Below are 17,760 nucleotides of genomic sequence, written 5' to 3' on the forward strand. Positions count from 1 at the left end.
TTGAAATATTATTGAAAGAATTGACCAAAATCTCACATTGGACTTTATATGAACTCATATCAGACCCAACGTGGGATTTTAGTCGGTTTCGGTTGACATATATTAATTGATGTAGGGAACTTTTATTGCACTCATTCTAGGTCTTATGATTTTTTGAGGTTACAAAGAGTCCAAATATGTCATTTATTTTTTATTTTAGCTTCTCAGGGTGTGTTAAAAATTCTATTGGAAGAATTGATGAAAATCTCATGTTGAATCAGAGAAGTTAAAATAAAGAATGGATGATATATTTCGACTCCTTGCAACCTCAAAAAATTATAGGACCTGAAATATATGAAATCGTAACTCTCTAGGTCAATTAATGGATTTTAACCAAAATCGGGAGCTTCGATTACACTCATGTCAAGTCCTGTGGATTTCTGAGATGGTAAGAAATTCAAATATATCCGTCATTATTTATTTTGGCTTCTCCAATCCAATGTGGGATTTCAACTGATTTTTTAATAATATATTAATATCTTTGGAGAAGTCAAAATAAACAATTGAGTACATATTTGGACTCTTTACAATCTCATAAATCCACATGACCTAAAATGGATATTGATCCCGTCCGGAAGCTAAGTCGGATGAAGGCGGGCCTCGATGTACTGGAAGTTGACGGAAAGTCGCTGCGACGTCCAATCTACCTGGCAATCTCCGGAAGGGTTCACACGGGCGGATGACGAAGGGTGATGACTGGGATGATGACGCTAAGGCTCTGCGCACACTCAAACGAGCCCACGAGTCATTAGAGACCAGAAATCAGGGAAAAAGTCCCCGGATCAGGCCCTCCGATGCTCAAGTCATGTACTTTTTCCCTAGAAACACAAAGAAAGGACGAAAAGTAAAGACAAGTAAGAAATGGCGAGTGAGCGTACCTGCATAAGGGACAAAGCATCCCTTTTTATACTACAACGGATGTTTCTGGGGTCTGGCGGGTGTCAGGGAATGTCGGCTGTCAGGCTTTGTCTGACGGTGAATGACAAGCGACACCTCCTCATAGGCCGACGACAGAATCAAAGGGGTAATGAGCCCCGACTGTTAGCATATTCCCTGACACACTGATTATTCTCTGACAAACCGTTACGATTCCCTTGTTTGCTTGTCCTGTAGTGTCTGACATCCTCCACTCGTGATTGCTACGCTAGACCTTTACACTTGTTAACCTCGTTCTGATATATTGCTAACCCCGATCTGACATCACCTCCAGATCTGTGCTTTGAACCTTGTCCTATGCTTCTCCTATTGTCAACCCTTACCGGTCTTGTCTATTACGTGTCACACCCTGTATACCCTAGTTTGGTTCTGTTCATCCCTACTTCCAAGCTGTACGTCTGACTTCGTTTGTGCCGACCTGTATGCCTGCCTCCAACTTTGTTTATCTCGGACCATGAGGATATAAATCCTGACCTGTATCCTTGGCTAGCACATCTCGACCTGTACATTTTATCGATCTACGTATCCTGAGTCATAAGGCTATAAATCATGACCTGTGTGCATCGGTCTGCTTCCACTAATCTTGAGTTCCGACCTGTGCTCTTCCATCCCTTTATCCCATGCCGTGAAGATATAAGTCCAAACATGTAAGCCAGGTCTGTAAACTGACCTGCTTCTGTCATTCATAATCCATGTTTGTACATCCCGACCTATATATTTTATCGATCTACGTATCCTGAGTCATAAGACTATAAATCCTGACCTGTGTGCATCGGTCTACTTCCACTAATCTTGAGTTCCAACCTGTGCTCTTCGATCCCTTTATCCCATGCCGTGAAGATATAAGTCCAAACTTGTAAGCTAAGTCTGTAAACCGACCTGCTTTTGTCCTTCATAATCTATGGTTTGTACATCCCGACCTGTACACCAGGTCTGTATATCGACCTGCTTCTATCCTCAGTTATCCATTGCTTGTACATTCCGACCTGTACGCCAGGTTTGTATTCTGATCTGCTTCTGTCTACTATTATCCATGGCTTGTACGTCCCGACCTGTACGCCAGATCTGTATTCTGACTTGCTTTTGTCTACCGTTATCCATGCCTTGTACGTCCCGACCTGTGCGCCAGGTCTATATTCCAACCTACTTCTGTCTACCGTTATCCATGGCGTGTACGTCCCGATCTGTACGTCAGGTATGTTTTCCGACCTGCTTCGGTCCTTGGTTATCCATGGCTTATACATTCCGACCTGCTTCTGTCTACTTTTATCCATGGCTTGTACGTCCCGACTTGTACGCCAGGTTTGTATTTCGACCTATTTCGGTCCTCTGTTATCCATGGTTTGTACGTCCCGACCTGTACGCCAGGTCTGTATTCCGACCTGCTTCTATCTACCGTTATCCATAGCTTGTACGTTCCGACCTGCACGCCAGATCTGCATTCCGACCTACTTCTGTTTATTATTATCCATGGTTCGTACATCCCGACCTGTACGCCAGGTCTGTATTCTGACCTGCTTCTGCCTACCGTTATCCATGGCTTGTACATCCCGACCTGTACGCCAGGTCTGTATTCCGACCTGCTTCGATCCTCGGTTATCCATGGTTTATACGTTCCGACCTGCTTCTGTCTACTGTTATCCATCGCTTGTACGTCCCGACCTGTACTCCAGGTCTGTATTCCGACCTGCTTCGGTCCTGTGTTATCCATGGTTTGCACGTCCCGACCTGTACGCCAGGTCTGTATTCCGACCTGCTTCTATCTACTGTTATCCATAGCTTGTACGTTCCGACCTGCACGCCAGATCTGCATTCCGACTTACTTCTGTCTACTGTTATCCATGGTTCTTACATCCCGACCTATACGCCAGACCTGTATTTCGACTTGCTTCTGTCTGCTGTTATCCATGGCTCATATGTTCCGACCTGTACGCCAAGTCTGTATTCCGACCTACTCCTATCTACTGTTATCCATGGCTTGTACGTTTCGACTTATACGTCAGGTCTGTATTCCGACCTGCTTCTATCTATTGTTATCCATGGCTCGCATGCCCCGACCTGTACGTCAGGTCTGTATTCCGACCTGCTCCTATCTACTGTTATCCATGGCTTGTACGTTCTGACCTGTATGGCAGGTCTGTATTCTGACTTGCTTCTATCTACTGTTATCCATAGCTTGTACGTTCCGACATGTACGCCAGGTCTGTATTACGCCAGAGGCCTTCCTTTCCTAGCCTTTACCAGGACTGTAGGCTCGGTCCTTCACTGCACCTGGCCTGTGAGCCCAGTTCTTGATTGTTATTGGGGTTAGATCTTATCCCACTTGTAGTCCTCTCCTTTGACTATCCCGTCAGGTGAGACTTTGGCCATGGCTACGCAAACTTGACTTCCGACCTCCACGTAAGCTTGACTTCTGACCTCCACGGGGGCTAAACTTCTGACCTCTACATAAGCTTGACTTCTGACCTCCACGGGGGCTTGGACTTCTAACCTCCACGTGGGCTGAACTTCTGACCTCCACGTAAGCTTAACTCCTGACCATTCTGTGGTTTTGACCTCTAATCACATCATCTTACTGCCCCCACAATCATGCACCGTATCAGATACAATCAGAGCTCTCTAAGCCAATTAGTATATTTCAATTGAAATTAGCTGAAATCCCACGTTGGGCCTGATATAAGTTCATATCAGATCTAATGTGGAATTTCAACCGATTTTTTCAATAACATTTTAATATCTTTAGAGAAGTCGAAATAAACAATGAATGATATGTTTAAACTCCTTACAACTTCAAAAATTTATAGAACTTAAATGAGTGTAGTCGAAGTTCTTTATAACAATTAGTGAATTTCAACCGAAATTCACTTATTGACGTAGAGAGTTCCGATTCAATGCATTTCAGGTCTTATGGATTTTTTTATATTATGAGAAGTTCAAATATGTCATTCATTATTATTTTCGATATTTTATGATATTTTGAAAAAATAAATTTTCGTTCAATAAATTGATAGATGAATGATAGAGGAGAGATATGCATCCTTTAATACTTCGTACAGTATCATAAATTTTTAGTCGGAAAGCTATACTTTTTGATAAACTATCAAAACATAAAATTAAGAAAATAACTTACTATGACCGAATAGCCTTTATTTATTCTCCAAAATCTCTCCGCTTTGCCTATGGAAAAGATTTATAGAACGTGAATTTGATTTTTTTTTGTTTTTTATTTTTTAGTTTTATTCAACACTCAGCGAGAAATCACCTTAACAAAAGGCTATCAATGCTGCAAATTGGAAAATAGGTATGGGTCACGAATGACCCATAAATGGTTCAAACTCTAATGTAGCCTGTCTCATCTCCTCACTTACCATTGCATATACCGGGACTTTTTTTCAACATATTTCTATTTTTTTTAATTAACACTAAGTATTTAACTTATGCAGCTTAATTCTAAGGTGATCAGTCTAATCTTATAAAAATTTTCTATTGACTATCAGGATAAATCAAAAGTACTCATAGTGAACATGTCCATCAATTTAATGATTTTAGGTCAATCGTCTATTTAAAAAATATTATATATTAATTTGTCAAAACTAACCCTCATTCTTTATATGTCTGGAAATTTGAGAATATGCTCCTAGGCTTATCTATGTTCTTCCATTCACATAGTTAAGTTATGCATCAAATTTTTTATCGATGCATATTTTTTATCCAAAAAATAAAGTTTGATCTTGTCTGAAATCGAAAAAGAGAATGTATTAGGTAAGTAGCTCTACTGTTATTTGAAAGAAGACTCTGAGTTGAAAGAAAACAACACCGAGCGCTATTGCGTGTCAAAAAAGAACAAGTGGGAAATAAAACGCCAACAACCGTGCCAGGGAGGGATCCCTAGTATAAATACTTTGACGCTCAAGTCAATGATTGATTCAGAGAGAAAAGAATACAAGGAACAAAACAATGAATAGTGGCTATGAGTGAGTATGGTTGTGTAGTGTTGCGTTGTGTAATATAACATATTTGCACTTGTAGATAGAGACCCCTTATATAGTAGTGTTGATGCACCTTTGTGAACGAATATCAATATGTTTCTAAAAATTGACTGACCCTTCTTAGACTATGACAACTTTTCAAAAATAGGTCCATCGTTTTTGTGTTTTGTAGGGTAGAAAATTCCTCGCACAAATGACACAAAACGTCAAAAAGAAATATTAAACCATTGAGTTAATGAGTCATTTATATGCTTAGAGGATAGGCTGACCGAGTCCCCTTTGTCGTCCGATCAAACGTCTTTTTCACGGATGGGGTCAGTCGACTAAGGGATGATGATCTTCTCAAAGAGTCGACCTCCACTCAGCCTCCTTACTCGGCTCAAGAGACTGATCAAATCATATATCTAATATATCCGATCGGACCATAAGTCTGATCGACTAAATCACTTGGCTTAAACATGTGATCATGCTAGCCGTGAGTGACCAAGCATGCTTGCTCTGGATGACACTTATATAGATTGGGACTTTATCAATCCTAAGGGACTCGGACTCTGATAGGACAAAAGTTCAATCGGCTGGACCACCCGACCCCATTTATATGTGCTAATTTCATAGTAGTATTCTCTCGTTGACTTTATGAAGGCAGGGAGACGAATAAGAGGAGGCAGCCGCGGCGGCCGGCGGAAGTACCAATGAGGATTTGAAGGGTTCCTCTGTCGCTTGTTGTCTGCTAGTTGAGAACTCGTATACTGATTAGTACGTAGTTCTGAGTTCTAATTTGTGATTCATGTGCCTCGCGGGCAAAGTTGCAATCTCATTTATTCGTTTAATTTGCCAGCGTCGAGAAAAGATTGGAGATTGGCCATGGCCTCGGCGCTACCTTTCTCCTCCACCACTCTCCTCCTCAACTCTTCCACTCCCTTTTGCACCTTCTCCCCTTCCTTCCCTCCCATCACCCGCCGGATTCCCTCCGCTACGTCCCCGCATCCGCACCCTTCCTCCAGTCTGATTCCGGCGCCCCAGACCCCCGCAATTTGTGCGGCGTTCACGAAATGGTCGCCGGCGATGGGGTAGCACAGCATCCGCTTCCCGTGGAGCGCCGCCTCCACCGCCGACAGCCACCCGCAGTGCGTCAGGAAGCATCCCACCGCCGGGCTCGCCAGCACCGCCTCCTGCGGGGCCCAGTCCACCACCAGCCTGCCGCTTCGACCGGCGAAGCCCGCAGGCAGCCCAGCCCGCCACCGTGCGTCGTCCCGCAGCGCCCACAGGAACGGAGCGCCGGCCGCCTCCAGCCCCAATGCGAACTCAGAGATGGTCGCCGGCGAGAGCGGCGCCACCCAGCTTCCGAAGGAGACGTACACGACGGAGCCGGGCGGTTGGTCCTTGAGCCAGGCAAGGCAGCTCTCGTCTTCCTCCCACAGGTTGGGCCTGGGTACCCTCTCGTGGGCCATTAGTGGGCCAATGGGCAGAGCCCGAGGGGATCTGTGCTCCGGCGAGAGGAGGTGTCCGCCACCGCCGGCTTCGCCGGGGAAGGTGTTGACTAAGACGAATTGGAGAGACATGGCTCGATCAACTACTTGAAGCCAGAATTTGAATCGTAGATTCTGAACGGCGGAGTCGCCCACCAGCCATGGCAGATCTTCTAGGCTCAGCTTTGCTTCGACTGCCAATATTTCTAACTCCTCTGTTTCCAACTCTCGTTTGCTCTGCGATTGATGGCGCAGAAAACTACCTTTCGAGGGAAAATTTGAGAAATTTTTGAGATTCTGGAATTTTTTATGATTGAAATTTAAAATTTTATTTAATCTGGTGTTGATTTTAGTTTTTACCGTCTTGCTCGGAGATGAAACCTCTGCGAATTAGCTCGGGGATGGCGGAAATGGCTCGGTAAGAGGCGAGCATCGCTGGCCAGAACCCGGCGACCACCGACACGCCGCACCGCTTCGCCACCGGAATCGCCCACGAGGCCACCAGGTCCACCACCACGCCCGCCACCGCGCCATCGCCGTCCGCCAGCAACAGGCGCTCGAGGTGAGGAGGCATGTGGCACTCCATAGCCCGGACGATGGCGGTGGAGTCCTCCGCCGTGTGGTCCGCCTCTGGCAGCCCGCTCGGAAGGCACGCGTGGCGAACATCGCCGGCGTCTGCGCTGCCGGCGAGGCGGCGGTGGATGAAGTCGGGCGTGGCCATGGTGACGTCGAAGCCGCTCGCATTGAGAAGGCGGCCGAGGCGCAGCATAGCAGTGACATGGCCCTGAGCCGGGAAGGGAACGAGAATGAATCGCGACCTCGCCATGGCAACAAATTAAAGTTCCTCCCTTCCTCTTCAATTTGGTCATTTATAGTAGATTGTCGACGATTTCACCCAAATTATTATTCCAATTTTTCAATTAATTTCCTATTTTCACTAGTGGATAAAAGAATATTACTATCCTATTAAAAATATTTTTCCTTTACTAACTAACAAGTCTAAAATAAATTTACGTTAATATCCTTTTTTCTATTGGAAAAATTTCTATAAATATTTTAGATCGCGATGTTAAAAATATACTTTTCTTAATTTTTTACTATGATAAATATAATATTAAATTAATTTTTTACAGAAAAATTTATTATAATAATTTATTACTGAAATTCTTTAACGTCATCTTTCTATTATTGTACTATTGTGAGTCTGATTCTTAGTTCTTGAAATTATATTACATACTTAATACATGTGCCGATTACTAGTATCAAATATAGATTAACACACGATTTTACTTTTTTCAATTTTCTTTAAAAAAGGGGGCATTATTCAAATAAATATTCTTTACGTCCCTTCTACTGAGTGTTCATTTAATGTGCTATTTAATACCACAAAGCTGCCACGTTTGGATTCTGAAACAAAAAAAAAATAGTCATTAATGCTATAAGAAATATTCCTGCTATTTAATGCCACAAAGCTGCCATCCCGTTTATTTAATATTGATTTCTTTCTCATTCATCACTAATTTTATTTTTAAATTTACAAATTATTAACTTATCTTTTCCACCAAACATGTAAAACGACTAACTGTAAACAAACATATGAAAAATAAGATAAAATAAAATAAAAACATATCATCTTTTTGGCCTTCCACCATTCCTCTCGAGAAAACCTTCTAACATTACTTTCTTTTTATATTCAGCTGAGTCTATATGAATTTTCTTTGGTGCAATTTTTTCTTCATCATTTGGTTGTGAGGCTTTCACTAGTTGTGATATATATAAACATGAGCAAAGGCAAATTATGGCACTTCCGCGCCCTACAAATACCAAAATAGCCAAAGTGATCGTCATGATTCCAACTCCGACCGATGATCCAAGCTTCCGCGACTGACTCACAATCTTATATGGCCTTGGCTCATTGTCCTTGAGCCTAGTTGGAATTGGATACAAACTTTGAACAAATGAAGCTTGTGCTACGTTGCTATAATCTTTTCTTTTAGTTTGCAATTCGAGATGTTGTTGCCCAATGTTAAGATCCTCATCGAACTTTGAAGCTTCCCTACTTGATGAGGCCGCTTTATTCTTGGCATTGTTGTTATTATCCTCTGTGCCTCGCTGCTATGGAAACACGATAATAGAATATATAACTTCATATTTAACATATAAAATGAGTTAAGAATTATGTTTTCACAGTAAAATAGTATTTAAACAATTGAAAAATATTAATTCATTTTTAGTTAAAAAACAAAGGTTAAGTATATCAATAATTAGTAAAAACACATAATCACTATTAGAGCATCCTCGTTTGTTTGACGTTAATATATATCATACACCCATTAAATTAACATCTCTTTTTTATTAACATATATATTTACATATATTTTAGTATTAATCTTCATTATTTATGGGTCTCACTATCCATTCATTTATCTTCTTTATATCAAAAATTTATTTTTTATTTTTTAGACCTTTTTTTATAAAATATGCTCATTAACCGCGTTCAAAGAATTGAACATAATATGTGGTGTTAGAACATCCATATTGATATTAATGTATGAGTATTATAATACTTAAATGATATTAGGGCATCCACATTGGTATAAAGTGTGGATGTTACAACACCCAAATGATATTACAATCAATGTGGGTGAGTGTTATAACACACACACATTAACAACGTTTAATTATTAAAACGATGTTAATGAGCATCGATCAATTTCCGATGGATAGATGCCCTCGGGGAAAAAAGTCCTCCCACCTCTTAGTCACTTGGTGGTCGAGGTATAAGTTGACTCATGATTTACATCCCTTCACATAACCTAGGGACGAGTTGTGAGGGACACGTGAGGTGAGCATAATCACTTTTTGCTATAATTATTTGAATGTTGTTAACGAGGATTTTATTAAAAAATAATAATATAAATTTTGGATATAAAAATAAAGATGAATGAGTAAATGGTGGGTTCCACAAATAAAAAAATGGTTAATGTTAAAATGAATATGAGTATGCATTAATAAAATAGATATGTTAATCGTTGATGACTGAGATGGAAAAGCTTAAAACACACTCCAAAAGAGAGTTAGACTAGCTAGGTGACGAATCTCAAGGTCATTTTGATGCTCAAGTTAGGGTTGCTTGAGGTGATATGCAAGAAGAAAAAGATGAAGAAGAAGGGTAGAACATAGTCTAGGGCTTTCATAAATTGGGGGATCCCTTGTCATTACCTTCGTGAGTGTTTATATGGTCCGGAGAGCTTCATGTCAACCAAAATATCACTAAAAAAATTGAATTTAGTGAAAGAATTAGATATGAAAATATATTTCTGTCTCTATTAGAGATGAATTTCGTCTCTAATTAGAGATGAACTTAAGTTCCATCTCTTAATAGAGGCGGAATTGAAATATCTCACTAAAATGGTAGTTATTAATATAAAAACATAGTTAATATGGAATTATTAGTGGCGAAAATTAAATTTCTTCGTTAATTAGTGATGAAATATATATTTAGTCGCTAATTATGAACAAATCTATATATCCGTTGCTATTTAGCACTCTAATATTTAAATATAACGACGAGAATAAATATCTGTCTCTATATTATATATAGGCGGAATTTAAATTTTATCTCTAATATAGCGACGGAATAAACTTCCATCGCTGAATTTGAGATCATAGTTAGTTGATCTCTCTAGTGATATCTCTAGCATCCGCGGCCTCTTCGATCTTTGGCGCCCTCTCCGATCTCCAGCGTCTCTAGCATCCTCTCCTCCTCGATCTCGGTATAATCTTCTTCGTTGTCTCTCCTCTCATTTTTAACGTGGTGAGACCTTGTGACCGCGAGCTTGGCCTGTGAGCTTGTGGCGCAAGCTTGGCCCGCCCTAAGCTTGTGGCCGTGAGCTTGGCCAACCCTAAGCTCGTGGTTGCGAACTTGGCCGACCGTGAGCTCACAACTTTGAGCTTGGTGGCCGTGAGCTAGCGACCCGAGCTTGGCCGACCTTGAGCTCGTGACCGTGAACTTCTTGACATCTACTTTCTCCAAAGATCGTCGATGAGTGAGATGAAAGAACACGAAACACACTTCATAAGAGAGTTAGACGGCCGAGTTATGGATCTCGGGGCTACTTGATGCTCAAGTTAGAGTTTACTTGAAGTGATATATGAGAAAAAAGATAGAGAAGAAGGATAGAACCTAGTATAGGGTTTGCATAAATTGAGGGATCCTTGTTATTACCTTCATAATAAGTGTTTATATGGTTCTCCGAGAGTATCTTCACGTCGGTTGAAATATCATGATTGTGGAGTCGGTGAGAGGATCAAATCTAATAGCGGTTAGTTGTCACTCCATTCATCCAGGGCTACATGTTTCTAGGAGAGCATTTCGGAGACCAATCTAACTACCTTATAAATGCTCCTCCATTCTCAAGATGTTACACTTCTTGTAAAATTTGCAATTACTATCAGCAAGCTCATAAAAAGGCTTAGACCTATCTTGAGGACAAAAAAGGTGAGGTCGATGTGGAGTGACTTTAAGAATAGACAAAGTTAAGATTTGAGACTCTTAGACAGAGACAATGCTGAGATCCAATATTGAGAGAGGGCATTAGCGAATGAGACTAAGATATAGATGATGTCAGTGATGGCAGCGAAGACTGAGAGGGAGTATGTCGTCGATATTGAGAAGGAGTCTATTGTCGAGACTGAGAGGGAGTCTGTTGCCAAGACAAAGATGACGGCTGCCACCGATACTAAGAGATAGTCTGTTGTCGAGATTAAGATGAAGTTTGTCATCGAGACTGAAAGAGAATTTATTGTCGAGACTGAAAGATCGTTAAAACCAATATGAATGTCCTTATAACTAATACTAATGAGTGTTATAACATAAACACATTAACAACGTTTAATTCTTTGAGAACGTAGTTAATGAGCATATTTTATAAAAAGAAATCCAATAAATAAGAAAATAAGTTTTTAGTATAAAGAATAAAATGAATAAATGGTTAGTGAAATTCACACACAAAAGCGAATATTATAATACTCGCCCATTAATACTAATGTGATGTTGTTCTATTCTTTTCCTAGGCCCGAAGCTTCCATCCGACGAGCAATATTCTTATTCCGACATGTTAAAACATCCGAATAATAATAACAATAGCGACTACTTCATGATTCGTGCAAGTGCGAGAACCGACGGATGTAAGAAGAGAGAGAGAGAGGGAGAGAGGTTTACCTTGGCGGAAGACTTGTTAGGCCGGCTCTCCTCGACGGCCCGAGCCGGCCTGGACGGGGCCGAGGGTTTGGCCGGAGAGTGAACCGGAACCTCTTTCCCCTTCCTTTTCCTCTTCCGCGCCTCCCCGACCATGAAACAGGCGGACCACGACGACCTCTCGCGGTCGGACTTGTTAGGCCGGCTCTCCTCGACGGCCCGAGCCGGCCTGGACGGGGCCGAGGGTTTGGCCGGAGAGTGAACCGGAACCTCTTTCTTCGTTTTCTTCCTCTTCCTCGCCTCCCCGGCCATGAAACAGGCGGACCACGACGACCTCTCGCGGTCAGGGGTGCGCGTCGGCGCATCGGAGTCGTTGACCTGAGAGGCGTTGAAACAGAAGAGCCTAGACAAGGAGAGTCTCTTACTGCGCGGGGCTCCTCGAGTCCTCTGCTTCTCCGGCTTCATAATATCTCTCGAGAAGGGGAAGAAGAACAAAAGGTGGGGAATCGGTTCTTCATAATAAAGCTCGAGGTCTTTCACTTTTGTCAAAGTCAACGAAAAGGAAAAAAGAATTATTACAGCGAAAGCTGTGTGTGGCGATGTTCATGTTAGAGATGCCATTGGAGATCGGTTATTGGGGAAGTCTTGTCGACCAAGGAATCATAAGGAATTATTTTTTCCCTGATGCGGATTTTTTTTCTTCTCAGGAAGCCTCATATGGAGGATTTGCACGAGATCTAGAGAGAGGTTGACTGACTAACGGTAGACGTGATGGACGAAGTGCTCTGAACATGAACTGTTTTGGTTGCATAGACCAAAAACGTTTGATTGCTTTCAGTTAGTATCTACTCTTTTTTTTTCCTTTGAGTATTTCAGTTGAAGCACTGGGGAGACTTTTTGGAAAACTCCGATCTTGCCATATATTTCCTCTAGAAGACATAAAAGCTCTCAAATTAAACCATAATCACTTCTCCAAGAACACCAACTCTTTGGCCTCAGTACAGCCACACTTGCAAGCAACCCTCTCCACTATCTGCTGGTTACTGTGTTTGCATTATCGAGATCAACTAGAGCACTTGTTCAGATTTCTGACAAACTACCCTGGCACACTAAAATTGACCACCTTAACCCAATATTGACTTTAGAACAAGTCAGCCCAAGATAGGATTACATCACACTCTAACAAACCCAACAACTACATATTAACAACTAATACTTCGTCCTTGAACTTTAGCCGCCGCTCCTTTTAGCTCAGAATTATACCTCAAACCTGCATTGATGATGACACAGGCAACACTAAACAGCAAGGTCAAGGTGTAGGTTATCTTTCCTGTTGAGTAATAACCATGGGAGATACTAATGAGTGAATGACCTTTGATAGTGGTCTGACTTATTCTAATCGGTGAGTTTTGTTCACTCAATAGATAAAATTAGCACTGCTAATTTTATGAATAGAAAAGATAAAATTAGCAGATAAAAAACAAATGTTCCTAATTTGATTCAATGTTTTTTAACGACAATTGGTGGTAAAAGATGAATACGCTCGCCTCCAGTACTCCCGTTAACCCGTCCCAGGGCTAACACGGAGAAGGTAAATTACGGGCGACTACTAGCCTTTGGAATAGTGACTATCACATAAGGGAGACATTTACCTCGACTTTACTGAGATTCGAATCCCAAATTTTATTGTTGGCAACATCTCATGTGTTAGCCACTAGATTCATCTGAGATAACACCGTTTTTTTAGCGACAATGAACCAATTTATTGGCTAATTTTAACACGTGTTTGACCTTATTTTTTCAAATCTAACATGAATTTTAAAATATTTCTTTATTATGTACTTTAGAAATCTTATCAGGTTTATCCCAATGTTAAATTTCTATGGATTTTCTATTAAATAATGACATAACAAAGACGACTATCAAATTAATGGTCCAGCAACGTGACGCCTTCTTGATTTTTAAACATTAAAGCTCGAATTCAGTTCTGATCAATGAACGAATAATTTTTAATGTTACGATCAATTTAAAAATATTGGATTGATAGGTGATGAGTAATTTTCGATTTATCTTATTTATTTTTATGATCGATAAAAATTTTTTATAGGATCATGGGCCGAACCGATTATCCTAGGATTAGTTGACATAAGTTGGATACCTAATACTAACTAAAAAGAAAATGATGCAATGACAATCATCCCTTCTCAATTTTTCAGACATCTAAGGGTTGAATTCATCAAATTTCGACAAATTAATAGATAATTTTTTTTAATAGACATTTGACCGAAAAATGTTGGATTGATGGTCCGTCTATTATGAGCACTTCTCGATTTATTCTAAAAATATATGAAAAACTTATGTAGAATCGAGTTGTAGAGGTGGGAGCTAGGATCTTGATTCAATATTAGTAATAATATAATTAATAAAGTAAAAAAGCATTCCGATTCACGGAGTACTGACGTGGATCCAAAGTCTTGTCCTATTTTACAAGAAGCTAAGTTTGATATTCAAATCCGCCACCTCTAAATTATAGAACAATAATTGGGAAAATTTGCATGCAGTCCCCATTGATAAACATAACTTTGCATGCAGTCCATACTTCTCAAATTCTTTGTTTTCACTCTCTAGTCAAATATATTTACCTAATTACCTATGATATTTTTAAGTATAAAAAGTTCAAAAATCAGTATAATTCATCTTAAATTCAGTACATTAAATTTAGAATCAATATATTTTTTATTATTAAATTAAGTCACGATTCTTTTTAGTATTAATTGGATGAAAAATATATTAAATTCTTTCGTGATATTGATTGGATGAAAAATATATTAGATTTTCTTTCAGAAGCGGTAAATGATGCTGAATTTAGAAGGAATTATATTAAGAAAAAGTTGCTCAATTTATTAGAAAAATATACTGGATTCTAGTTTAAAGTGTTAGTTTAATAGGAATTATCTTTTCGTTTAGGTATTTGTACCTAAAAATATGAGATAATTTTGATAGAAAATATACACGATTTTCTTTAAATGATACTTAATTAGATGAAAATATACTAAATTTTGTTTAAATGGTACTGAATTTAGGAGAAATTATATTAAGTAGGGAAAAAATCATGCTCAATTTAATAGAAAATATACTTGATTCTAATATAAAATACTGAATTTAACAGGAATTATACTCGTTTTTAGATATTTTATATCTAAATTATAACGAGAGATAATGTTGATAGAAAAATATACTCGATTCTAGTATAAAATGCTGACTTTAAGAATAATTATACTCATTCTTGGACTTTTTATACCTAAAAAATCTAAGGGCAATTAGGTCATAATATTTACATGAGGGGAGTTGAAGCAAAGGAAACTTTACATGTAAGGAGTGGGAACAAAGTTTTTTGGATAAAGGGATTGCATGCAAAATTAAAAATGAGATTGGGGATTTTTCTCCACTTTACCAACAATAATTTTACAATTCCATCCAGACTCCTCTTAATAATAATTATTAAAATAAAAAAAACTTATACTCATAATAAAGCATCACAGAATAATTTCGTTATAATTTCTTTTTATTTGTAAACTTTTTTTTGTTTTTTTTTAACTTGAGACAGGTTTTGAAGATGAATATGCTCTTTGAAACTCAAAAAATCGCCAGAAGTAAATAAAAAATGCACACTTATTTCTTCTTGTCAACAACTTAAAAACACGAGGTAGTATTTCTTCTAATCAACACTACAAGATATCAAAACGGGTAAATTGTGTCAACTTTCCCTATGCTTTTCGGATACAGAAAAGAAAAGAGAACAGAAACAGATAAAAAAACACACAAAAACACAAGATGTTGCTACCAAACCAGTTAACTAAATTGGCATCAAACAACCCGTCTCCAATTAGCAGTAGTTTCACAAAATAAAATCGCAACTTGTATCCAAATAATTTGGATGATTTGATTAAATAAAAAATAAAAGCAACTGGCAAAAGAAAGTTATTACAAAGATTTTTGAGTTCAAAGATTGTCTTCATCGTAAAAACAATAGCTAGCAAAATAATAATTCTCAAATCTGCTGTTTCCTCCAACTCACTCTTCTATACCATATCTCCTATTCTAGGTGGGATGCACGGTTAATTCATGAAATCTCCAAAATTTATCAGTGTAGTTGGCTTGCCCATCCTTCTCTGGTTTCAAGATGTCCCGTCCATGGAGGAATTGTGGTGAGATTGCTCTTCGGTTTCTCGTTCAACCAGTTGACCCAACTCCAAGCTGTTCGCCGCAGCGAAGAAACCAGCAGTACAGCAGTCGATCGCTGTAAAAGCTCCAGAAGGATCTCCATCGATGTCCTGTTATATCTTCATTTGCAGCGCCAGCAGGTCAAGCATGGAGTATATCTCCTCAGTCGAAGGATGAGTCTTATCCCGAACAATGAATCTACTCACGCCGCCGCCCACCTCAATCTCGCTGCACGCCGGCGCCTTCCTCACCTTCCTCTTCTCCATAGTCTCCCTCATCTGCTTAGCCTCCTCCCACCGCCGCGCCACTGCGTACACATTCGACAATCCAACGTACCTCCCGTCATGATCCGGATCCATCTCGATCAATCTCTTCCCCACCACCTCCCCAAGCTCCACCCACCCATGGCTCCTGCAGCCGCTGAGCAGAGCACCCAAGACGGCGGCGCTCGGCTCAACTGGCATTTCGCAGACCAACTGGTAGGCCTCCTGCACTTTTCCCGCCCGACACAGCACGTCCACTATGCAAGCGTAGTGCTCGACGTGCGGCGCCATGCCGAGCTCCACCAGCGACCGGAACAATCCCCGGGCTTCGTCCACCAACCCTCCGTGCGCGCACGCGCTCAGCAACGCTAAGTACGTGATCTCGTCCGGCTTAACGCCCGCCTCGTCCTGCATCTCTCTGTACATCCGCACTGCCTCTGTTCCCATCCCGTGCATTGCGAGCCCGCCGATCATAGCGTTCCATAGTAGAACATCGGTCCTGCAGATTGGAACGCCGCGAAACACTCTCACGGCCTCGCTGATGGATCCGCACTTGGCGTACATGTCGACCAGGGAGGTCGCCAGTGCGAGGCTCAAGCGCAATCCGTTCTCCTTCAGGTGACCATGCATCTCCCTGCCCTGGTCGAGAGCCCCCAGGTGCGCGCATGCGCACAGCACGCTGACCATGGTGACCTCGTTGGCCTTTGGCATCGTCGGCCGAGCACGCATTGCTTCGAACAGAACCAGCGCTTCTCTGTACTCGCCGCCCTTCACGTACCCGTCGATCATTGCGCTCCAGGACACCACGTCCCGCTCCGGCATTCGGTCGAACACCTCCCGTGCAGCAACTAGATCTCGGCACTTGGCGTAGCCGTCGAGAAGGGAGTTCCAGGAGACGAGGTTCGGCTGGAGCATTCCGTCGAACACTCTGCGCGCGGAGACTGCGTCGCCGCAGGCCGCGTACATGTGAATCATGGAGTTGGACACGAAGTGGTCGGATTCCAGGCCGTGCTTGGCAGCCTGGCAGTGGACGGAGGTGGATGAGGTGAGGGAGGACATGCGAGCGCATGACTTAGCGAGAAAAGGGAAGGTGAAGTGGTCAGGCGGCGCGGCGGCGCGGAGCATGCGGACGAAGAGGGAGAGCGAGCGGTTGGGGTTGTTGGATCCAGAGAAGTGACGGATGAGGGAGTTGTAGGAGAAGACGGAAGGGGTGGGTATGGTTTGGAAGATGCGGTAGGAGCAGTCGAGATCGCCGGAATCGGAGGTGACGGCGGAGAAAAGGATGAACTTGGAGAGTAGGTGGTCGTCGCCGGAGAAGCCTGACGCCGTGATCTGGGCGTGTATCTGCTTCAGCTCTCTCATGGATGTACAAACATGGAGGAGAGAAGTAAGGCGGCGTCTGGTGGACCACGGCGGTGACGGCGCGAGCATTTAGACGCGATTGCTATGGAACCCATAATCCCATCCACCGGAAAGACAAATAGAATGGAGGGGGGATTCAGCCATTCAGGGACAAATCGCTTAAACGGCCCCTTAAAAGCGGCAAGATCTGATCGAAATTTAATATCGACCGTTCATACTTTACAGCATCCGATTTGCACGAATCTTGACGTCTTTATTTTATTTTTAAATAAAAAGTT

General features: G+C 41.4%; 2 protein-coding genes across 2 annotated transcripts; both read right to left on the minus strand.

The window, feature by feature from the left end:
* Positions 1 to 5,782: 5,782 nt before the first annotated feature.
* On the minus strand, positions 5,783 to 7,264 carry LOC122050792 (UDP-glycosyltransferase 82A1-like). Its single transcript, XM_042611669.1, has 2 exons — positions 6,794 to 7,264; positions 5,783 to 6,696 (listed from the first exon to the last, which is right to left on the minus strand). Exons 1-2 carry the CDS (start codon positions 7,257 to 7,259, stop codon positions 5,783 to 5,785), a joined length of 1,380 nt encoding a protein of 459 aa, XP_042467603.1. The 5' UTR covers positions 7,260 to 7,264.
* Positions 7,265 to 15,514: 8,250 nt separating this feature from the next.
* LOC122052881 (pentatricopeptide repeat-containing protein At5g08305-like) lies at positions 15,515 to 17,691 on the minus strand. The gene has a single exon (XM_042614620.1). The coding sequence runs from the start codon at positions 17,549 to 17,551 to the stop codon at positions 15,971 to 15,973; it is 1,581 nt and encodes a 526-aa protein (XP_042470554.1). The 5' UTR covers positions 17,552 to 17,691; the 3' UTR covers positions 15,515 to 15,970.
* Positions 17,692 to 17,760: the final 69 nt, after the last annotated feature.

This window comes from Zingiber officinale, chromosome 3A (genome assembly GCF_018446385.1).
Source record: "Zingiber officinale cultivar Zhangliang chromosome 3A, Zo_v1.1, whole genome shotgun sequence".
NCBI classification, from domain to species: domain Eukaryota; kingdom Viridiplantae; phylum Streptophyta; class Magnoliopsida; order Zingiberales; family Zingiberaceae; genus Zingiber; species Zingiber officinale.

Bases quoted from the DNA above. Each gene is read 5' to 3' on its own strand.
- LOC122050792 (XM_042611669.1), bottom strand. From the start codon at position 7,259: ATGGCGAGGTCGCGATTCATTCTCGTTCCCTTCCCGGCTCAGGGCCAT. The intron at 6,697-6,793 runs GTAAAAACTAAA...TTCCCTCGAAAG, and splicing joins TTTCATCTCCGAGCAAGACG to GTAGTTTTCTGCGCCATCAA.
- LOC122052881 (XM_042614620.1), bottom strand. From the start codon at position 17,551: ATGCTCGCGCCGTCACCGCCGTGGTCCACCAGACGCCGCCTTACTTCT.